At 25.0% G+C, this 24,647-nt stretch overlaps 2 protein-coding genes across 2 annotated transcripts in view; one reads left to right on the forward strand and one right to left on the reverse strand.

The window, feature by feature from the left end:
- The first annotated feature begins 1,287 nt into the window (after positions 1-1,287).
- Positions 1,288-14,984, forward strand: LOC128959675 (dual oxidase-like). Its single transcript, XM_054305712.1, has 17 exons — positions 1,288-1,626; positions 2,037-2,198; positions 2,913-3,100; positions 6,180-6,384; positions 6,465-6,631; positions 6,769-6,926; positions 7,016-7,094; positions 7,341-7,437; positions 11,076-11,690; positions 11,755-11,859; positions 11,923-13,245; positions 13,306-13,610; positions 13,689-13,809; positions 13,896-14,299; positions 14,376-14,531; positions 14,635-14,763; positions 14,856-14,984. The coding sequence occupies exons 1-17, from the start codon at positions 1,473-1,475 to the stop codon at positions 14,982-14,984; spliced, it is 4,497 nt and encodes a 1,498-aa protein (XP_054161687.1). The 5' UTR covers positions 1,288-1,472.
- Positions 14,985-17,081: 2,097 nt separating this feature from the next.
- Positions 17,082-24,647, reverse strand: part of LOC128962785 (RNA binding protein fox-1 homolog 1-like) — a 35,984-nt gene continuing 28,418 nt past the window's right edge. The window contains exons 2-12 of the mRNA XM_054309221.1: positions 23,771-24,154; positions 22,592-22,762; positions 22,478-22,531; positions 22,324-22,416; positions 21,631-21,700; positions 19,754-19,865; positions 19,101-19,164; positions 18,310-18,356; positions 17,332-17,388; positions 17,196-17,259; positions 17,082-17,126 (exon numbers count right to left, since the gene is read on the reverse strand). Of these exons, the coding sequence (XP_054165196.1) occupies positions 17,082-17,126; positions 17,196-17,259; positions 17,332-17,388; positions 18,310-18,356; positions 19,101-19,164; positions 19,754-19,865; positions 21,631-21,700; positions 22,324-22,416; positions 22,478-22,531; positions 22,592-22,762; positions 23,771-24,154 (1,161 nt within the window). The remainder of the gene's footprint in view (positions 17,127-17,195; positions 17,260-17,331; positions 17,389-18,309; positions 18,357-19,100; positions 19,165-19,753; positions 19,866-21,630; positions 21,701-22,323; positions 22,417-22,477; positions 22,532-22,591; positions 22,763-23,770; positions 24,155-24,647) is intronic.

Raw genomic sequence — 24,647 nt, forward strand, 5'->3', positions numbered from 1 at the left:
CAATTGATTGATTGATTAATTAATTGAATGGTTTTGTGGTCAAAATCATTGCAATTGATAGCAATTGGTATCAATTGAGTGAACTGTGTCCACAATTGTACCGTCAGTTCCGTCCGTCCCGTATATCGGAAAAACGGTTTTCCATGAGATTAGAGATCAATAGCGAGTGGGATAGCATTTGGCGTGAGATTTGGGTATCAATTATACCCATCATTTGACTAACTGATCATCACTTGACTAACTGCTTATTACTTGACTTCAACTTAAATCAATTGACAATTCATTAATCGATACGTTTATTGTTCACAATATTATAGCAATTGGTTCAGTCATCTCAAGCTATGACAACCTCATCATTGGCATCATGGCTCCGATCTCATCCATGTCGTCATATCACATGAATTATGTGATAACTGGTTCTTTGTCATCGATGGTCAATCACTCAATAATCAGTTATTTTCATAATTTCGCAATATTTAGTTATTATAAAATAATAAAAACAGTTTATCCCTAGTATTTTGAGACAAAGGTGTGGTGTGATAATAGCCCTGACCTTCGGTAATATCATGTATTCAATGATTGATTAATTAGAAAAATTATTTAAAATAATAATTTTGCAATAATCATTTTTTAATATTATAAATAGCATTTTATTTTACAAATAAACATATTGTCTACAAGTAATTACATTTTATATTTATATTTTTTGTGATAAACAGCTTAAACGTGATTAAAGTCAGAGAAACCAAAGTTTGTTTAAATAACATAAATTGCATTTGAAATATTCAAATAGTTATATATTGATATTATTAAAATATTTACAGTTTTAAAACCTAGATTCACAGCCCGGAATTGACACCCCTATGGTGTGCTAATTATATTTATTTAAAATCTTTCTAATAATACATCAGACAAATAATATAAACATACAAATTAAATGTAAACTTTAAATACGGTTATTATAAAACTATTGGCAAGCTTTTAATGTCTTTATGTATATATATTTTTTAATTTATACATTTTTTAAATAAATCCAAATATTTGAGAATAGGTTTTGAAAATAGTTTAATTTTGATGATATTTTTGATGATATTTTTGATCAATTGTTTTACTTATTTGTTTGATTTATAGTCAGTGCCAGAGAGTATGAACTTCATATTTGTGTTATTTGTGTTTAATGTGTGCTATTTGTGTTATACTATGAAGTCAAGTGCAAAGAGGAGGTGCTTATTATGACATTAAATACCTGTACACCTATACACCTGTACACCTGACTGAACTAAAACGCTCTGTTTGTGTGTTGAATAGTAGTGAACACACAGTCCTAACACAACTAACCTGACATACAACAGGCAAACCATACCTCTCTCTCTATTTTGCTTTCAGTTTTCAACATAAGTCTGTTTTCAAGTTTTTTGAGTGAAGTCAGTGTTTTATATTAGTTGTTATTGTCGTATGAATCTCATCGACAAATGGGAAGAATAATCTTCTCATTAGTTGTTTTCTGTCATGTATTTCATGTGATGACCGGTCACTTGAATTCAATTGATTCATATTTCATGGCAGAAATGCAACGATACGATGGTTGGTATAACAATTTGGCACATCCTGGCTGGGGATCTGTTGGTAAGTCTTATATTATTATTTTTTTTATATATATATTATTTAAATTAGTCGCGCAAAACATCATATTTTTAAATCATAATTTACTAATAAAATATAAGATATATAATAAAAGTAACTTCGGTTTAAATTAATTTTATTAGTCATAAATAAATTTGTTTATAATTTGTTAGTTTTTTATGAGAAAACACAAAAAACAAATTTATTATCCTATAGATAGAAAATTTCACTTTATTTGCCTATTTATATAAAGAAATACAATTGAATTACTTACCCGTCATTATATTAATATTATAATTGTAGTTATACTATATATTTGCTTATTTCTAAATTGTAAACATTATTTGTCAATATTTTATAGTTAATAATCTAATTATGACTAAAACTGATTTTATTTTGTTTTAATACTACAGAAAGTCAATTGACAAGAAAGACTCCGCCATCATATGCTGACGGTGTATATATGATGGCCGGTGAGAACCGGCCGAGTCCTCGATTGCTTAGTCAGGCGCTTATGAAAGGCGATGACGGACAACCATCCATCAGAAATCTGACCACACTTTTTGCTTTTTTTGGTGAGTCTCAAGATTTTATTGCTGTTATTATATTTTATACGTAAACATAATAATTATCAAAACAAATGTTAATTAAATTAGAAACAAACTCATGGATAGCCTTAAGTTTTTATTATTTAAGCCATTATTCGTAATTATTAGTCAGTAGTTAATTATTTGACTCTTTCTCTACAAACAAATCAATTTACAGTCAAATCCTTGGCCTAACATTTTTAATAGTAATCAGCAGTTAATTACCAATTGAGTAGAAATACAGTACACTATTGGAGTAAAAGTGACATAACTTCCTATTATTTAAATCAGTCAACCATATGGACAGGGATTACAACTATCAATTTGCAAGGTTCAATAGTGATAAATATAACACTTTTCTAACCATAAAATTACATATTTATTTATTTTTAAATTTTTGAATACATTATTTTTAATATCTAGATCTGATAATTTATATTTATATATATTTAAGTAGAAATGTCATTGAATATTAATGGCTTTAAACAAAACAAAAATATAAATACAATAGTGCAGTAATTTTTTAATTTTTCCAAATTTAATTTAATATAACTAACTTGTAATAATTATTTATTTTTGTTTAAATTATATTTAATAAAATCACATGATGACCTCCAAATATATATTAATATATTAGTTTTTGACATCAATATTAATACATACATTGAAATGTCATACAATTGATAAATATTGATATTTCAGGTCAAGTGGTGTCATCTGAAATATTGATGGCATCAGAGCCGGGCTGTCCTATTGAGATGCATAGGATTAAGATTGAGAAATGTGACGAAATGTATGACAGAGACTGCAAGGGCGGGCGTACTATGCCTTTCCATAGAGCTATTTATGACTCAAGAACCGGACAATCACCTAACCATCCAAGAGAACAGGTATTCTGTCATTTATTAACTATGCTTTTGTGTTGTAAGCTATTTATAAAAATAATGAAATATCTATTAAATAATGAAAACTAATCTAATGTTTAATAAAAATATGTCAAAACATTTAATAAATTGTTTTAATTAGTTACACAAAAATTTTTTTTTATTGAAAAGCGTTATATTTATTAAGAAAATTTAGTTTAAAAACAATAAAATCCTTATATTAAGACTTAATTTATACTTAAAGTATATCAATATATTATAAAATATAATGTTTCCTATTTTTCATAATAATTATTAAATTTAATGATTTTATTGCTGCTCTAATACTAAATATTAATAATTCACTTTCACTCAAACAAAATAAAGAGTATAATCTTTCATAAGATAAAATCGCTTTATATTTTCTATTATCCATTCAATGACTGATTAAATCATTGAGATTTCATTATTTTATCATTTGCTTTATTTCCTGATATGTGAAACAAAAATTTTATATTTATTATAATCTTCAATCTCATTTTTATTAAAAATATAAATTATGTTTTCAACGTCTAATCAATTAATTAAAGGCTTCAATAACTTTTCAATATTAGAGGCGTTACTCAAACACTTATATGTATTTATTATAAATACTTAAAACATATTATAAATCTATTTATATAAAAATATAATTTAGAGTTACATCGTTAAGAAGTTTGATAAATAGATACTAAAGAGAGTAGTATTTAATGTTATAATAAAAGTTAGTTAATGTTATATATAGGCGAATGCCATTGATTTAAATGAAAGAAAAATCATTTTTATTAGTTTTTTGTTTTAAATGAGCGAAGGCTGTGTTGTAGAGCACAAGGATTTCAATATTATTGTTATTTTCAATTCATTAGCATTTCAACAAAAACAGAGAGAGAGAGAGAGAGATGTTTATCGTTTAATTTTTTAAATAACAATTATTTTCAGTGAAAAGCACAGCCCATACTTTTGTTTTTGTGTACTATATATGTGTCTCAATATATCTCTCAAATCTCAAAATAACGCTTTTTATAAAAAAAATAATAACAAAAATTTTGAAACATTGTTTAAGTCATTTAAGGATCATTAATCAAAAAAAAATTAAAAATAATAATAATATTTTCAAGAGATCTGTTTTAACCAAACATTTCAAATAACTAATTTATACGACAATTCAATGCTATACATGTAACTCATTATCAAATACTCAAATGTTTTTCATTTTGTGTACAAATATAATAAAACTTTTATTGATTTTTATAAAATTATAGTTAATTTTTCCAATTGAATTAAATAAAATTATTGCTAATCAATTAAATTTTTTCTCTTACACAATGTTTAAGTATCTAAATTGAATGAATTACTACAGCATTAAAATAAAAGGATTTGATTGTATTTCACGACTTTATGATTGACGGCTCAAAACATTTTTGAGCTTTTAATTGACGCAACGCTTTATAAATTTGACATTCAGTTTAATACTAAATAGCTTTAAAAAGCTATAAATTTAATGCATTAAAAGCATAACATTAAACCAATAAGTTATACTTATAACGATGTATAAAACACATATTATTATTATTATTATAATTTATTAATTAATCTAATGAATAGTGTGTCACACAATCCATTTCCCGATATCTCTTACAAAATTTAAAAATTATAATTTATATATATATAACTAATTAATTTCTATTATTAAAGTTTTTTGAAAGACTTACATGTAATTTTTAAAAGATTAATTTGTAAATTATGTTCAATTAATAGCTATATTTTTAATATGCTTCCTAAATATAATGACTTTTATCGCTAAGATAGATATAAGTACGTTACTTAATAATGTATTATATATATATATATATGACTTATGAGAATATATAATCTGAAAGTGAATGAAAGATAAAAAGTAAAAGTAAAAAATATTTTGCATATAAAGAAAAATAAATTGTAAATATAGTGAAAACTGAATCCTAATATTAATTGTAGTTTTGATTGCAGACAACTTTTCCTAATATAATACAACTTCTAAATTCACTTATAATACAAACAGTTGTTATATTCACTTAAGTGTTGACCCATTTCTTGGGGCAGTTTTTCAATTATTATTATTAACATTTCAACGGCTCAATAGAAAACGTTATATTATATATCATATATAAATTTATATTGTATATACTATATATGTATTAGTATTATATTATATGAATACAATATAAGCCATACTGTATTTATACATCAGATTTGTTTTAAAGGCAAAATTTTACACAAATTTCAGACATTTTACTAACCAAAACATTTTCGACAAATTTAAGATCAATTGTATTCATATTTAGACATTTAAATGTAAATCCGTAGAGCATAACATAATGATGGGACAGGTAGAATAGGGGAAAGGGAGTAATAGAGTTAGGATAGTCAGACTGATAATAATTGTGATATTTATTAGTAAACTTTTGTATTTCAAAATTCACGAAATACATTGTATTTCTTAGTATTGAATCAATTAGAGAGATGAATGCCTCAAAAATACCCGGTATTTCTCCTTATATATTATATTACTTGAATTATTAGTGTATTAAAGCATACTTTTTGAGTTATTCTTTACATAAATTTTAAATTACCTGTCCTTGACTTACATCACACTAAACACATGTCGCGATTTATTGAATTTAATTTTTCTTTTATTTTTAAAAAATTAAATATTATTACATTAATAAAACTTAATTCATGTTTTGACTACTATTTCATAAGCGATCGTTGAATTTATTTATTTTATAATTCAATCGTTTAACTCAACCTCAAAATTCTTTACCTTAAATTTTTTAAAAATAAAATATAAACATACACTAATACCGTAAAATTATTGAATGCATCAATTAATTGGTGGCTATATATATTATAATGGCAAATAAAGTTTGATTTATAAATATTAAATATTTTGCAATAAAAACAATTATGCAATTTATTACTAAATATGCTTAATATGCTATGTTATTATTAAATGTCATCAAATAAAAATAAACAAAGCATTTATATAAAAATTAATTGTTTGTATATATAATAAACAAATGAATAGTTAAATATGGCCACGAGTTGGATTGACGGGTCATTTATCTATAGCACGACCGAGACGTGGCTCAACACTATGAGGACATTCAAGAACGGGTCGTTTAAGACGGACGAAACCGGACTGTTTCCGCCCCGAAATCGAGAGCGCGTACCGCTTATCAACTCTCCTCCGGCACACCATCTAAGGATGGTTACACCGGAGCGCATGTTTTGTATGCTTTTTCAAATGATTGATTCAATTTTATTATTATTTGTATTATAATTTAAGTTATTTAAAATTTATTTAATTTAGTATTGGGTGATCCACGAACCAACCAAAATCCTGCACTGTTAGCTTTTGGTATATTGTTTTTTCGATGGCATAACGTGTTGGCCGAACGAGTTCAGGCCGAACACCCGGAGTGGTCCGATGAGGACGTATTTCAAAGAGCTCGTCGCTTAGTTATTGCTAGTCTACAGGTGCAGATCATTAAGTTTAATATTTTATAATTTATTAAGTAATATAATTATAAGTTATAATACTTTAATAAATATTGTTATTATTATATTATAAATTTGAATTATAATACTAGCAAACTTTGATTATTTTATTACAGAACATTGTTATGTATGAATACCTGCCGGTGCTGTTTGCTGAGCCCACGCCACCCTACAGTGGTTTTAAGCCAGACATTCACCCCGGTATTAGTCATGTGTTCCAGTCAGCGGCCTTTCGCTTTGGCCATACTATGATACCACCCGGACTTTACAAAAGGTATTACCCGTGTCTATGAACTCATTTAAAATTATTGAAACTATTAGTATTAAAATTTTAAATAACACTTTAAAATAAATGTTAAAAAGAGATGCAAAATGCAATTTCCGGAAGACATCATCTGGTTATCCGGGTATACGTTTGTGTTCAACCTGGTGGGACGCTGAGGTTTGACCATCAATTTATTATTTATTTATTTTTATATATTTGTTATTAAACAATACTTAATTATAAGCTGCATATTTTATTTTTTCTGAAATATTATTTTTCTGTTTTTTAAATTTTTTATTAGTTTTATTAAATAATGTTTTGTAAATTTAAAAATAATTTATTAATTAATCACTTTTGTCAATTAATTTATTGTGAGTGAATAGTTAAATAAATGTTTGTTTGAATGAATTGTCAATTAAATAGGAAATAGTGCCCGACATAGGAGTTGAGGAACTATTGATGGGATTGTCGTCACAAATCGCTGAGAGGGAGGACTCAGTTCTCTGTTCAGATGTCAGAGGTTTGTCTGTCATTTATAATTCAATATTTCATATACAATATGTATTACTGTATATATACTATACATTAATTTATTTTATTCATGTTTTATAAATATTTTTATATGAGTATTAAATTTTGCTAATTATTAAATAGTTTATTGTCATTCATATGTATTGGTGTATATAAAACACAATTAACTTGATTTGTAAATAGGGCTCTCATTTTACGAGATATTTATTTGAAACATTTTTTGCAAATAATACTATATTATACGAAATCAATAACCATTTTTTATATAAGTTTTTGTTGCAATTTTGTTCCACTTTTCTATACAAATAAATGATAAATTTATATCTTATATAAAACATATTGTGACCAAAGAGTCGACTCATGATATTACGTGCCATTCAGTCCGTCCGTAAAATGTTATGTAAATAATTTGCATATTTGCCAACAAATATTTCAAAACTTTATTATATATTCAAAACTGTTTGTTATATTTTAAATGTTTTTTTTCTAAACCTCAGATCCAAAGTCAGATCAAAGATTTTGGTCATTGATTTTACTTTTCAATAAAATTATATAATAAAATAAAATTTTTTAAAACTGTCTTAAATATCATAGAGAGTATAGACTAAAATATAAATATAAGCACAGCCCTAATAAAACTCCTACACATCTATACTCTTGACATTTAAAATGATTTTCTGTTCATATTGTAATAATTCATATGTAATTTTAAACATTACCATATTATATGTGCGAAAATTGACGTTTTTTCCTATTTAATTAACATTGATCTTAAAGACAACACTCAAATTATATTCATTTCACAAAAATGTTTAATGCGTTTCTATTATTGCTTAACAAAAATTTTTTGCTTAATTTAAATGATAAACTAGTGTTTGTATGAATGAATGAATAAATAATAAAAAATTATTTAAAATTATTATATAAGTATAATACAAATATAAAACAAGGAAAAAAACAAAAAACTATTTAAAATCAATTTTTAGTCTCTAATAGCATTCAATATTTGTCAAAAAAAACTTCTCAATTTATATAAAATACAAGTTTTTCATTTTAAAAAAATTGATAGAAACATAATACTGTATATTAATAATAAATATATTACATAACAGTCATGTATTTATCTGGAATTTTATATAACATAAAACTACAACATATAAAATCATTTGAATGTGAATTTAGGTCATCCAAACATTTTTCATTTTCTCAACAATTTTGTGCGCTTTTTTGTAGTCATCTCATCAACAAAATAAAAGAATACTAAATAATAAAATAATAATAATAATAATAATAATAATAATAATAATAATAATTTAATGTATGTTTTCTCTTTCAATAATGATTTGTTATTTCAGTTTCCATTAACTTTTAAATCCAACAGTTTTTGAATACTTTTATTTTAATTTTTTATTTAATTATTAAAATTTGTTTGAAATCCGTTTTTAATATTATTACTATTAAAAATACAAATATTTTTTTGTTTTGTTTAGCTCTTATATTTATTTATTATTATACTATATAATTTGAACTCTCTCTCTCTCTCTCTCTCTCTCTCTCTCTCTCTCTCTCTCTCTCTCTCTTTCAATACAATATTTAAATATTTTTATAATTTAATAAATAAAGTATTATTAAAATGATGTCGAGTATAACAAGACATTTATTATTTTAGATATAAAAGTAATATTATTATTGAAAACAACATATTTTAACATTTAAACAATATATTTTAAAAGTACTTTTCTACTGATTATTTAACATTTATTACAGAAAACAATGTATTTATTTCTATTTCTATATATTTTATTGTTAGTCTGTTAGAGACATGACTTTGAAAAGTTAAATCATATTTTTTATTATTATATTAAACTTAATTATAATACAATATATTTACATTAATCTCTACTTTTAATAGTCCATAAAATCCTTGATTTTCCGGCATTCAATACTTATAATATTTTTGATATATGATATGAGTCCACAATTTTTAGCAATCATTAAATATATGATTCCTTTTAATATATTACCGATTATTAAAAATTATTGTTTTTATAGATCATTAAAATATTATTGTACATTATATACATGATATATGTAGTTTTATTTTATATTTTAGTATTTTGTTAAATTATATTTAGTATATTAAGATTTTTTTTAAAATTAGATTTAAAAATTTAATTAAATTTCTTATAAACAAGTTTTGTGACTTTATTGCAAATTATTATTAAATTAAATATTTGTTTATTAGATATTGATTGAAAGCTAATAAATAAATCGATGCAATAAAAAGTTTGTTATAATATGTCTTTTAGCGAAATTTGTTTTTCTGGTAAAATATATGTAAGTCAGGGTCAGGTCATAATAAGTCTATACCTGTGATACCATTTTTCCAATACAACTACTTTTTTTTACTTTTTTCCAAAAATGTTTCATAAATTTGTTTTACACATTATTGCTTATAACAGTTTATATCATTTACACTATCTTAATGTTATTTGATTTCTTAATAATCGATTGAATCAATTGCAAATTGTTAATAATATTTTTATTCAAATTATTTCTGTTACTAATATTTATAATGTGTTTTGATATATACTTAGTTAACTTTAAACTAATAGTTACTCTTAACTCAAACAAACAGATAATTTTTGGTTTATTTTATGTGTGAATTTATAAGATATTTATAAGGCCAGACATAAACCTATTATGTGATTGAATAGATTAAGGGAACAAAACAAATGATAAAAACAAACAAAATGAAAATTAAATGAAAAAATTAAGAATTGTTTCTACAATTGATAAATGGGTTTCATATTAAATATTGAACAAAACAAAAAATATTTATAATTTTATATATTAATTGGCAGTAAACGGCATAAATATAATCCTTTATTTATAATATATTTATATAATATTCAAATATTTTTCTAAACTAATTCTGACTCTAATTATAAATTCATTTCATTGCCATTCAATAATTTATTTTCTTTGTTTTCACATTTTTATCGCTTTTAAGTTTAATGTTGAGTTTTATTTTTTTAGATTAAATATTTGACAGCCTTTTAATTTTTATATAATTTTTTTGTTAAATCATTTTGTGAAAGTATATAATTGCGAGATAAACGTGATTTTTAGCACAAATACAAATGATTTTTTAATTATTTTCATTAATCCAATGATTTTAATATAATAATCAGGGATTAAATTATTCATAATTATTCATATAATTTCAATTATTACCAATTGATTACATTAAGTGCATATATAGCTGTTTGAAATATAAGCATAATATTAATTTTGTACTAAATCTCAAAACAACGAGAGATTCATTTGGTACCCAAATGTGTGTCATTTAAATCATTTCTCTCTTCAGGCGATTTAAGAGCCGTTTTGAAGGCTGAAACTGTGTTGAAATAATGTTTATTATTATTACTTTATATTAAACTTTTAAATATTATTAAATTGTTTATTTTCTCGGCAGACATTATAAATACCAAATTTAATATTACATGAATTACTATTACACATGAAAAATATAAATTAATGAATTATTTTGATATTAATTTAATAATAATTAGAATAATGCAAATGTTTTATACAATTAACAAAATATGATTATTATAAATACAGATAAATTGTTTGGACCCATGGATTTTAGTCGACGAGATTTAGCGGCACTTAATATAATGAGAGGAAGAGATAATGGATTAGCCGACTATAATACTGTTCGCCGATATTTCCATTTACCAGTACTTAAAAACTGGACTCAAATTAATCCTGAATTATACGCCCGAAAACCAGAAATTATTGATCAGTTGGCAAAACTATATAACAATGATTTAGATAATGTGGACACTTATGTGGGAGGAATGGTTGAGTCTGATTTCCAAACGGGTCGTCCGGGAGAACTGTTCAGAGCTGTCATTAAAGAACAATTCTTTCGTATTCGAGACGCCGACAGGTTTTGGTTTGAGAACACACAGAACGGAATCTTTACTTTGGAAGAGATCCAAGAGATTCGCAAAATTCGATTGTATGACATTCTGGTCAACTCGACTGCCATTCCTACAGATGCCATACAACGGAATGTATTTCTTTTTCGAGACAATGATCCCTGTCCTCAACCCATACAGTTAACGAGCAAAATGTTAGAGCCGTGTCTGATTCTCGCCGGTTGGAACTACTTTCATGGCTCAGAATTGCCATATATTCTTGTTTTACTACTTCTTGCATTTATTCCAATGGGTATTCAATATCTTATAAAAAGCATATAATTTTAATTAATTAAAAATATATATATATTCAATAGTTGTCGCAATATTTGGTTACGGAGTAATCAAACTTCAGAATAGAAGAAGAAGAAAATTAAAAGCAAAACAAGAGAACACTAATAATAAAAATTATGACAAACTCTGTAATTATATTATAATTAAATGTTTTAATTTATATATATATTAATTTTGTTGATATTTCTTAGATGTCAGGGAATGGTTGCATCAAAACCACAAAAGATATGTAAAGGTTAAGATCGGACCCGAAGAGACCATTTCAACCATCAACAGAAAGGGAGAGATTTTGCGAAATATTAACTTCAAAAACGCCAACTCTCTTATGGTTGAAGTAACTCAAGATTCACACAAACCAATGGTTTTAATCCGTTCGGCTCGAGATCACGATCTAGTCTTACAGTTTGATAACATTGGTTCGCGAAAGAAATTTTTAGCCAAATTGGAGGCATTTTTATTAAATTATAAGAAAACTCTGGAAATAATTCATACCTATAAAGACGTAATGCTGGCCAATGCAGAAACCAAAGAAAAACGTCAGAAACGTTTGGAGCACTTCTTTAGAGAGGCCTATGCCTTGACTTTTGGTCTAAAACCTGGAGAGAAACGAAAACTGGAAGACGTTAGTAATGATGTGATTATGGTTATGAGGACATCACTATCAAAGAAAGAGTTTGCTGAAGCACTCGGTATGAAACAAGACTCACTTTTTGTTAAACAAATGTTCAATTGTGTGGACAAAGATAAAGACGGAAGAATCAGTTTTCAAGAATTCTTGGATACAGTCGTCCTATTCTCCAGAGGCAAGACTGAAGACAAACTTCGAATCATATTCGATATGTGCGATAATGATGGCAATGGTGTCATCGATAAGACAGAACTAACCAAAATGTTGAGATCACTCGTCGATATCGCCAAAACTGATTCCATGGCAGAGGATGAGGTCATGAATCTTATTCAAGAGATGTTTGCGGCCACAGGTCTCGAAAATAAAGAAGAGCTCACTTACGATGACTTCAAGCTAATGATGAAAGAATATCGCGGAGACTTCATTGCCATTGGATTGGACTGTAAGGGAGCCAAACAAAACTTTTTGGATACTTCAACAAATATCGCACGAATGACTAGTTTTCAGATCAACCATTTGCCAGATCCCGAACCTTATTATATTATACGCAAATGGAACTATTGGATCACTTATCTCGAAGAATATCGACAACATATCGTCTATTTATTTATATTTTTTGTAATAACTAATGTCCTATTCTTTGAGCGTTTTCTAAGTTATACATATCTGAGTGAACACATGGATCTGAGACATGTCATGGGTTACGGTATTGCTATTACTCGTGGATCAGCCGCTTCTCTATCATTTTGTTACTCATTGTTATTGCTAACAATGTGTCGCAATCTGATCACCAAAATCCGTGAAATACCATTACATCAATACATACCACTTGATAGTCACGTCCAGTTTCACAAGATTGTAGCCATGACTGCACTATTTTTTACAGGTATTATAGTTTTATATCTTTTAATTTATGGTAATTTAACTTAATTTTAAATAAAACTAGTGATTCACACGATTGGTCACTGCATTAACTTTTATCACGTGTCGACCCAACCGGTCGAACACTTGCGGTGTTTGACAAAGGAATTGAACTTTGATTCCGACTCCAAACCGACCTTTTCTTTCTGGATCTTTGGAACCGTTACGGGATTGTCGGGAGTAGTTCTCTACACTATTGTTTGTGTGATATTTATCTTCGCTCATCCAAAGATACGCCAAAAGGCTTACAGCTATTTCTGGATAACACATAGTCTTTATTACTGGCTTTACATCTTTAGCTTAATTCATGGTTTAGCCAAACTTACCGGAGTATGACATCAATTATTAATATTATTTATACAATAATATAAGTTTTCATTGAGTTTTATTTTTTTTTTGTTGAAACAGACACCAAGATTTTGGATATTTTTTATGATTCCCGCCATAATATTTACTTTCGACAAAATTATTAGTCTTCAGGCAAAATATATGGAACTGGATGTTCTCGACACTGAACTTTTACCTTCAGGTTTGTAAATAACAAAATAATTTAGTAATTTTTAATAAAACAATTATATATTATTTGCTTATTTTTTTTTATTTCACTATAAAAAGATGTAACAAAAGTAAAGTTTTCTCGTCCGCCGAGCTTTAAATACCTTTCCGGACAATGGATCCGATTGAGTTGTACGGCATTCAAAGCTAATGAATATCATTCGCTTACATTGACTTCAGCACCTCACGAGAACTACCTGTCCGTCCACGTCAAAGCACAGGGACCCTGGACCTGGAAACTTAGGAATTACTTTGATCCCAATAACTTTGAATATAAAGTTGAGCGACCCTTACCTAAGATTAGACTCGAGGGACCGTTTGGTGGCGGCAATCAAGACTGGTATAAATATGAAATTGCTGTTATGGTTGGCGGAGGTATTGGTGTTACACCTTATGCTTCTATACTCAATGATCTTGTATTTGGTACGTCAACTAACAGATACTCTGGTGTCGCCTGTAAAAAGGTATTTAATTTTATTAATAGATTTTGCGATTTAATTTGTGTTTGAATTAATTTAATTCATATGATTTTGATTAAAGGTTTATTTCTTGTGGATCTGTCCATCGCATCGACACTTTGAATGGTTTATTGATGTATTGCGAGACGTTGAACGAAAAGACGTGACACAAGTATTAGAAGTTCACATATTTATCACTCAATTCTTTCATAAGTTTGATTTGAGAACAACTATGTTAGTGAGTATCGGTTCCAATGATATCATTATACTATTGATTATTATCTTAAAAAGTATTATAATTTTATTATTTAATATGAAATAATAATTTGCTTTAATTTTAGTACATTTGTGAGAATCACTTCCAAAGGATATCCAACAGAAGTATGTTTACTGGACTTAAAGCTATCAATCATTTTGGGAGACCAGATATGAATGCTTTTCTTAAGTTTGTCCAAAAGCAACATTCATACGTTAGTTTGAAATTTTGTATATTTTTCAAATTTAACGATTTTATTATTAACTTTATTTATTACAAATAATATTATATATATTAAAACTATAGGTCAGTAAAGTCGGTGTCTTTAGTTGCGGTCCATCGGCACTAACAAAGACTATAAGCAAAGCCTGTGAGACAACTAATAATAGACGAAAACTTCCCTATTTTTTACATCAATACGAAAATTTTGGTTAAAACTATTTATCATTAATTACATTGTAATATATTGCTATAAATTATTATATGTTAGTGTAATAGTGTGCCAATCATCTCAATCACAAAAAAATAATTTCTAATTATTAAATATATTAATAATTAGAAATATTATTATTTAATTGCTAATTATTATAAATATTTGTTGTATAAAATTATTGGTTATTTATTTGTTTCTTTTATCTCATCTAATCATTCAATTATTCAATTTACATAAATTAATCAATATATTTGTTAACTATTATAATAGGCAATTTGATGAGTGTAAAATAGTGAGCCATTAAATATTTAAATTATTAACTTTTATATAGTAATTATTGTGATAATTTATTATGTAATTTATATTTAAACCTAGGTTTATTATTCAATTTAATTTTGAGATAGTCTTAAATTTAAACTGCCTAAAAAATTCAAAGTGCGAAACAATTTAAGGCATTAGTTTTTATTATATTTAATTTTATATAATATAACAATTTCGTGCTAAATGTGATAAAATGCCTTAAATATGTTTAAATTATATTTTTTAACTATTTCAAATAGATGTAAAATTGTACTTTAAAATTTAAGATTTTATAAGTAATTTGTTAGAGATTTTGTAAAATTAAATATATTTAAATTAATAAAAATATTGTTCTTAAATAATCTAAATATTATATATAATTATTGTATTTTAAATACATTTGTATCTTAAATGTTTTTGAATAAATATGTAAATACAGTAAAATGAATAAATAAAATTTTATAATCATATTAATTTATTAATTATTTAAGTACAAAACAATATGCTTTTGAAAAAATCTACTAAATTAAGATGATTTTATATTATTTAATGTTTTTTTATTTAAAAAAATAATGATAAGTAAATACATTATAGTATTATTGTTAAAAATTATAAATAACATTATATTGTACTTTATTTTTACGAGAGAGGACTCAACAGTAGGTACACTACGGATAGGGATGACTAACAATCTCTTCTATTGTGGATATTAACATAAAAACAATATAATTACGTATAAATTTAATGTTTTACTTATATATTTCAATTACCATTTTATTTTTATGGTTAATTTGGCAAACTTTACGATATCGTCCATAATCTATAAAAACATTATATATTAACGATGTCGCAGATTGTGGTCAATGTCGTAGAGTTTGTTCATATGTTCATAAAATAGAAGAAAATGCAAATTTTGAAATAAAAACTTTATATTGTATTAAATATCATTTCTCTAAATAAAATATTATAAATAAATGTAAATTTTTATAAAAATTATTTGCGAATAAATATTTTTCAACTATAATAAATATAATAATTAATACATTACTTAAATTAACTGAATGTGATGAGTATATTAAATAATTGTTAAACAAATTATTGTGAAATCCCTAGAATATTAATAAATAAGATTTTAAAGAAATTATCATACCTTTAAAATGTGAATATAAATTGTTATATTACACTAATAGTTTACGATAGTTGATAACTATATATAGATAGATTCACTAAAAATAATAGTTTAAATTTTAATAAATAATTTTTTAAAAATAATTTTCTACATGTTTATTAAAAAACAAACTTATTATTTACAAATAATTTATTATACAATGGATTAGCTTATTTAAAAGTATAATAAATGAGCATATTATTAATTAAATATTTTAAACAGTAAATTTAATATAATTTGTAAATAAAAATTGTATTTTTGATAAAATATAAATTATACAAAAATGATATTAGTCTTTATCTTTGGTTTCGTATAAGAATTGATTATTTTTCCTTAATTATAAAAATTCAATATTTTTATATAATAGCAAACTTTAAATACAGAGTACTGTTATAAATAAAATTATTTATTATATACATTAATTAGCATTCAATTTATAATTTACTTAGAAGTAATAAATTAATATTAGATAAAAAAATTAACATTAATATAATAAATATAATCAAATGATTTTTAAATATATATAACTTTTTAACAAATTAAATTATTAAAATTGAGTATTTAATTTAAAACAAAATTCTTTTGAGTCAATTAATATAATTATATTAAATTAATGATGATTTATTGTAATTTAGTATGGAGCAAATCTGTTATATGCACCTCTATATAACGTGGCCTATAATTTAATTATAAATAAATAATTAATATTTTTCATAAATAGTATTAAATATAGCAAAACGTTTACCCCATATCCAGTTACGGGTCCAATGGTATGTCCTAAATATGCTTCAGGATATTCTCGACCATAACTAATAAATAGAAATTAAAATCAGTTTTTAAAGCTATGGGCATTAAAGCTAAATATTTTTTAAACAATATACCCGGCAATGGTTGGATAGGCGGCCACGGGTTGTGCGGCGGCCACAGCAGATGCATAGCTATACAGTAATACAATATATCAGTGGATACAACAATAAAGTGACACAATTTTTTCTAACAGTTAAGTCCAAAAAATTGATTTTTATTGAATAAGACTTTTAGAACTTCTGATTGTTAGTGCAAACAATTACTGGCAGAGTCTTAAATAGCAGTGACGGCAGTGCTAACAACTATACAATATTATTTATATTATCAAATAAGTCATACATTAGATACAAAAGTTATAAAAGTATTTATAGATAATATCAAACAAAATAATACTTTAATTTACCATTTTTTAAATAAATTAAATGATTTGGTCAGATAATTGCCACCGACTTTTCAATAATATTGACAATTGTTAGTCGATTGCAGTTATATGTTTAACCATATAATTAATCCAAAAAAAATCATTAACAATATTATTTAGCTTAATATTATCTATAATTTTCTCTTTAATCACTTTTGTAGCTAATGTATGATCGACCAGATAATTAAAATCAATAATATCGAGGCTATCAAAGCCGCCGCCTATGTTTAAGTGTGAACTCAATTACTATAAGTGAACAAATAAGTAAGTGATGGGCGAGTGAGTGAGTGAGTGAGCAAAAAAAAATAAGAGAAAACAGAAATAGATTTCTATGTATTTTTTGATTTATTAAATTACAACAATTGATTGTCGCCAACTAAATGGTTATAAATAAATATAATAGCAATTGAGTGGTAAACTTATATCTTCACAAATTCTTATGGTTGTTATGTATTGAACAAACAAACAAAATTTTGAACACAGATTATCTCATAAAAACTCTTATCCATAAAAAATTATTAATACTTTAGGACAGTATTTTATAATACAATACATTTACAACTATTGATCAAAAGTCATTTATTACACTTATATTATGATTACTGCATTGAATAGATAAAACCATACATACCTTCGAGCAGCGGCTGCTGTATATGCGGCACTGGCAGCGTATGAGGTCTAACAATATAAGTCATAAAATACAATTGAATACAAACGTGATATTATGACAAACTAATATCAATAAATTATTTCAGATTTAAGACTCAATGTACAATAGGCTAAATAATCTAATTTTTATATTTAAAAAATAGTTCAGTAAACATAGCACTAAAATTTAACTTATTGATAGTAGAAATTCAATATATAGATATGTAAATATAATTTAAATAATTTTTTTTAAATTACAAATTTAATTTTTTTAAAAAGTAAAAATATTTAATAGACCATAACTGTCGTACAAAAAATAATGATTTTAATGGAAAATTTCACTTTTATAATGGCATGTGTTTGAATCTAAGAAATAAATTGCTACAAAATGACAATTTATTTAAATGCTCTTATTTTTTAACATAAATTTTATGTCTAATTAATCACTTGTTTTGCTAATATCGTGTACTATGTAATACTAACTTATATACTGTACATAAAACTACATAAAAATTCATTTATTCATAATATTATATAAGTTTAAGTTATTTATTATTCACACACAAGTTTTAATGAATAGAATTTTTATTAATATTATTTATTATAAAACTAAAATTGATATACTTTTTTTTTATAAAAAACACATTTAAAAATAGAGTAAATTAATGGGAAAATAATGTTTTTGTAAAAATACTTTATATGACAAAATTTTACATAAAATATAATATACTGTTGCATAAAAATAAAGGAAAAAATAAAATAATCAATACTTACGGTCAATGGATAAGCTCTTTCAGCTCCAGTAGTATACGCTAGAAAATGGTCCGGATATACGTTCCTATTGTATGTTATTTCGAAAATATTAATTTCATATTATTCATCTAAAAATCAATTATTTTTATTGTTTAATCTATAATATATTCCTCACATCTATAAAAATATTTGATTAGCATTTATTAGATTAAGCTTTAAATTCATGCAATTAATTAAAATTTACTGAAAAATTTATTTGCAAAACTTTGTTTTTAATGTTATGCTAGAAATACTTTTTTTGCATTAATTGTGTAAATATTTGTTTTAATATATCTCATTAAAACACATCTCATTAAATCATTCAAAAATATATTTAATATTTTAACAGCTTATATTATATTTATATATATATATATTTAATGTATATATAAATATATTTTTTATAAATTAATGCAAAAGTATAGTTTCAAATGCACTCAAAATTTAGTATTATATTTGCTGATAATTTATGCAACAAATTGCTTAAACACTAAACAATTATTAAAAATGTTAGAAAACATCAATTATATGATATAAATATAATCAATCTTATATATAGTGATTAAAAGATCAAATATATATATATATATATATACAGTCCAATGAATGTGTGGACTGTTAGCCGTATGACTTACACATGCGGGGTAGCAGTTATTGGTAGTGGTGAAGGATGTCTTGCAGCAAATGCCGCCAAAGTGCCACTCCGTGCGCGACCTCTTTGTATGGCCCCTCTCATTGTGGTCATTGCTATCATACGGTTTTATATGATCAGATCAACACATGGATCAGATCATCACCGCATGCCATAAGAAACAAAGTGAGAGAGAGAGAGACAGATAGTAGAAGAGCGACCAAAGAGATGGTTCAGAAATAAAACAAAATGAAAGAAAACATGCAATCAATAGATCATCAAATTTAGTCATTCCTTTAATTAATTACTTATTTATTTTTAATTTAGTAATTTATCAAAATACTAATTTTTATGTTAGCAAATAAATTACATGTTTGGTTGCAATTAAGTTTTAATTTTAAACATAAGTTGTAATTTACAAATTTTAATTACAGTTTTAAATTTATAAAAAACATTAAATATAATTATATTTAATATCAACAATTGTTAATAAATATTTATTAGTATAAAAATATTTTATGTATTTAAATATATCTATACCGTATAATAGAAAAATAAATTAACTATACCTAAATACAGTTTTTTTTAAATAATAAAATTATATTATTAATTTTAGATATAGTAGAATATGTTTTAACATTGATTATATTGCATTTATCTTTACATGAAATTTTTATTTGAAAACTATTATTTTGTTTTATTTACGAACAAAACGTTATGTTTTATGGCAGATGTAATGGCAAAATCAAATGTTTTTTGTGGTATCAAAGTTGTAACTAAAGCTCTTATATTATTAAATATATATATATTTATATAAAATTTATATACGGTATGCTTAAAATATAAAATTCATAAGTTTTGGCAAATGAATAATTGATAAATTAAAACATTACTAAACCTATTATACAGTATATTTGCAAAATATATGCTCACATTTTAAAATAAAAATAATTTTTTGATGTTTTTATTTTTAAAAAATTGCAAAATTTTTAATATTGAGATTTTGTATATTTATATATATGTCATGCAAATATTTAGACTAATATTCATTGATCAAATAAATTATATCAAACTAAAATTGCAAATATTTTATTAGTAATTTCATAAATTTTTTTAAATGCATTGCAAATGCATTGGATTAAGCCGTGTAATAATTTTTTAAAGTAGATTTTTTAAAAACTTTTTATTAAAAATTCATCGAAAACATGTAAGTTTTAAAAATGTCAACAACATATTTAATAATAATAATAATAATAATAATAATAATAATAATAATAATAATAATACACACAAAATATCTACAAAATAATTTTTATGTTAATAAAATTAATTTTAATAAATCAAATTTTATAATAATACAATATCAACATGAATAGTTAATGTTAATTAAAATTAATTCAATAAATTAAATTTCTAATGTTAAAATAAAATGACAAATTATAATTATAATGGAAATATAATAAGTGTCGATTGTATAAATATAAAATTAATTTGTTTATATAACAAAAAATAAATCTTATTTTATAATTCGAATTATTAATTCAATTAATTCAATTAATCTATAAAATATTAATAATATTTCTAATATCAGCTAATTTCATACAATTGTACTTAAATAATGTTATAAAATAAATTAAATTAAATTAAAACAAATCAATAAATAAATACTATGTGCTAAATAATTACCGGTAATAATTAAATTAATTAGCTTTAAATTATAAAATAATTAATAAACTTGAAATTATTCAAATGTTATTAAATATTAAACACAATTCAAATACAATTTATGGATAAATAGTTGCATTCAGAAAATGTTTCTGTTTTCAGGAAAATAATTAAACAGAATGTGATAACAATTAGTAATATAAGAGTGAGACATACCATTGGCCACTGATGTGGTCATCAAAGTCGCCGCCTTTTTCGGTTGAATGCGTGCCGTCGCGTTGTTTACCTGTTTTAAGAGACATATAGTCTATCAATTAATTTAATTAATAACACCAATACATTTATTGACTATTCAGTCTATATGTTAGTATATTAACTATTAATTTAATAAATATTTGCTGTTTACTAATATTGTGAATATTGTATTAACTTAGCTGAAGAAGTAAATGTAATAAATGTTTTATTAGTAGTTTTAATGTTTAGACAATTTTCAATATTTATACTTTCGATATTATAGACGTATTTATTAAAAAATGATCAGTATCATATAAATTAACATATTATGTGTTTCAATATAAATAAATCAAATATAAGCTATTTATTATCATATTACGGTAGTTATAAAGCTATATTAATTATATAATATAATTAAAACTTATGTTTATAAGTCGACTAACTATTGATTTAAGTATTATATCAAGTGTTTTATATTTATTTGTCAATTATAGTCGACTAATCATATATTAATAGAAGATCTCTGAAAGTGAATAAATGACAAAATCTTATCCAAAAAAAACCATTCTTTTGATTGCATTCTTATTGATTGAAAGCTGGACTTTAGTGAAGGCTTTTTTGATTAGCTTTTCAATCGATTATAACATTAAACATATGAAAGTATTTGATGTAAACCTCAATTTTTCTGCCCTCGACTACTGTTCCATTGAGTGCATCCCGTGCTCTGTCGGCATCATCTGAATTAGCAAACGTAACGAATCCAAAGCCCTGTTGTATAAAAGGAAATTACATTTTCATTAAAATAGAGATAACACTTATGGATCAATACCTTAGATCCGCGTTCATTAAATATGATCTCAACGTCCAATATATGGCCATAACTCTGGACAGTGATATAATAAAGAGTTAGTTATGAATAATGACAATTGGTTTCAATACATACGCCAAACAATGTTCTCAGATCTGGATCTCTGAATCTAAAGGGAATATTACTGACGTGTAGTCGTTTGGGTTGAATGCCATTTATCTTAACGTTAGTGTTATTGTCTATCGACTGTCCATTCAAATAGTTATCTTCTCCAGACACTGACCTATCACTCTCTATATCCGTTTGCTGTCAATTCAAACATAGAAAAACTTGTATTCAATTTATAATATCACTAAAATTCTTTGCTTTTCAATACAACTTTTAATTAAAATTGCTTTTTATAAAAAGTAAAGTAAACTAATCAATGAATGCATTCATTTCACGGTTAGACTATTATACAGTAGACTAAGTTATATATACTCTATAGTTATTTATACGCTTTGCGAGCATTTCTTTTATATTCATTCAAACCAAACAACGGTTTAATTTTCACTTTTGTCGTAAAAGACAACAACCTTTGGGATATCAAATCAATGCTCGAAATACAACTAAAATAATAGTAAAAACAAATATCAATAAAATACTGTTCACTCAGTTAGTGAGTCACTCAGTCAGTACTACAGTATACAAGAGTTATCAAAGAGACAACAAATGTATTATCTTTACACTCTTTCACTTCATTTTATAAAATCTAATATTAGATAAACTGATGGATAAAGACAATGGTTGTCCACTTGTGAGTGTCAAACTCACCGTTACATCAATTCTCAAGAGTACCGCTGTGTTCATCATTTCCTTTACAATCCTATAGTTTTACTGACTATTATATAATGTCTATAATAATCTACATTTGTATTGCTATCCATTTTATTTAATTGTCTTTTACAACTAAACTTTCTTTAATTTCAATTTACTTATTGTGTTTATAAAAACCCATTATCGCTGTTTTTGCTCAAACTATTAATTTATACAAATGTAAGCATTAATTATAATAATTATATAAAATTTTCAAAAGCATTAGTAAATTTTATGGTTTTATAAGATCACACTTATTGTAGTTCAATGCTATAAAACTCATTTAATACTTGATATAAAACTCGTGTTTCTAAATAAATGACATCTCATTTGAAATTATTTTATTGCCGTAAATGTAGTTTAGCTGATATGCAGTCATAGCTTACTATTAAATTTAATAATAAATAAATAAATAATAAACTCGTTTGATATTATAATTGTTATATTGGTTTCAATTACCGTTTGCTGTTCCACACCATTGCTGGTGATATGTTGGACAATGAGACCAGATTTACTATTATTGAACAGTGAATCACACGATGGATTCATAATATCTACTGATGGCTGAGATTGTGATCTCAAATGAGTGCCATTGAGTGACTGTTCCAATGATGTCTGTCCTAATGAACCACTAATAATGGTATCAACTGATGAATTAGTTTGGTTTGTACTAATAGTAGCCGATTGTTGCGAGTGATTAACCATCGATGACAAAGGAACCGGTGGACCAGTTGTGCCATTTATATAATTCATATGATATGACGACATGGATGAGATCGGAGCCAATGATGTCAACGATGCCAATGATGAGGTTGTCATAGCTTGAGATGACTGAACCAATTGCTATAATATTGTGAACAATAAACGTATCGATTAATGAATTATCAATTGATTTAAGTTGAAGTCAAGTAATAAACAGTTAGTCAAGTGATGATCAGTTAGTCAAGTGATGATCAGTTAGTCAAGTGATGATCAGTTAGTCAAGTGATGATCAGTTAGTCAAGTGATGATCAGTTAGTCAAGTGATGATCAGTTAGTCAAGTGATGATCAGTTAGTCAAGTGATGATCAGTTAGTCAAGTGATGATCAGTTAGTCAAGTGATGATCAGTTAGTCAAGTGATGATCAGTTAGTCAAGTGATGATCAGTTAGTCAAGTGATGATCAGTTAGTCAAGTGATGGTTATAATTGATACCCAAATCTCACGCCAAATGCTATCCCACTCGCTATTGATCTCTAATCTCATGGAAAACCGTTTTTCCGATATACGGGACGGACGGAACTGACGGCACAATTGTGGACACATTGCACTCAATTGATACCAATTGCAATGATTT

The sequence above is a fragment of the Oppia nitens genome, unplaced genomic scaffold, assembly GCF_028296485.1.
Source record: "Oppia nitens isolate AA-2021 unplaced genomic scaffold, nextdenovo-longstitch-racon4-pilon3 scaffold10_pilon_pilon_pilon, whole genome shotgun sequence".
NCBI lineage: Eukaryota > Metazoa > Arthropoda > Arachnida > Sarcoptiformes > Oppiidae > Oppia > Oppia nitens.

Bases quoted from the DNA above. Each gene is read 5' to 3' on its own strand.
- LOC128959675 (XM_054305712.1), top strand. From the start codon at position 1,473: ATGGGAAGAATAATCTTCTCATTAGTTGTTTTCTGTCATGTATTTCAT. The intron at 6,385-6,464 runs GTATGCTTTTTC...TATTTAATTTAG, and splicing joins TACACCGGAGCGCATGTTTT to TATTGGGTGATCCACGAACC. The intron at 14,300-14,375 runs GTATTTAATTTT...TTTTGATTAAAG, and splicing joins CTGGTGTCGCCTGTAAAAAG to GTTTATTTCTTGTGGATCTG.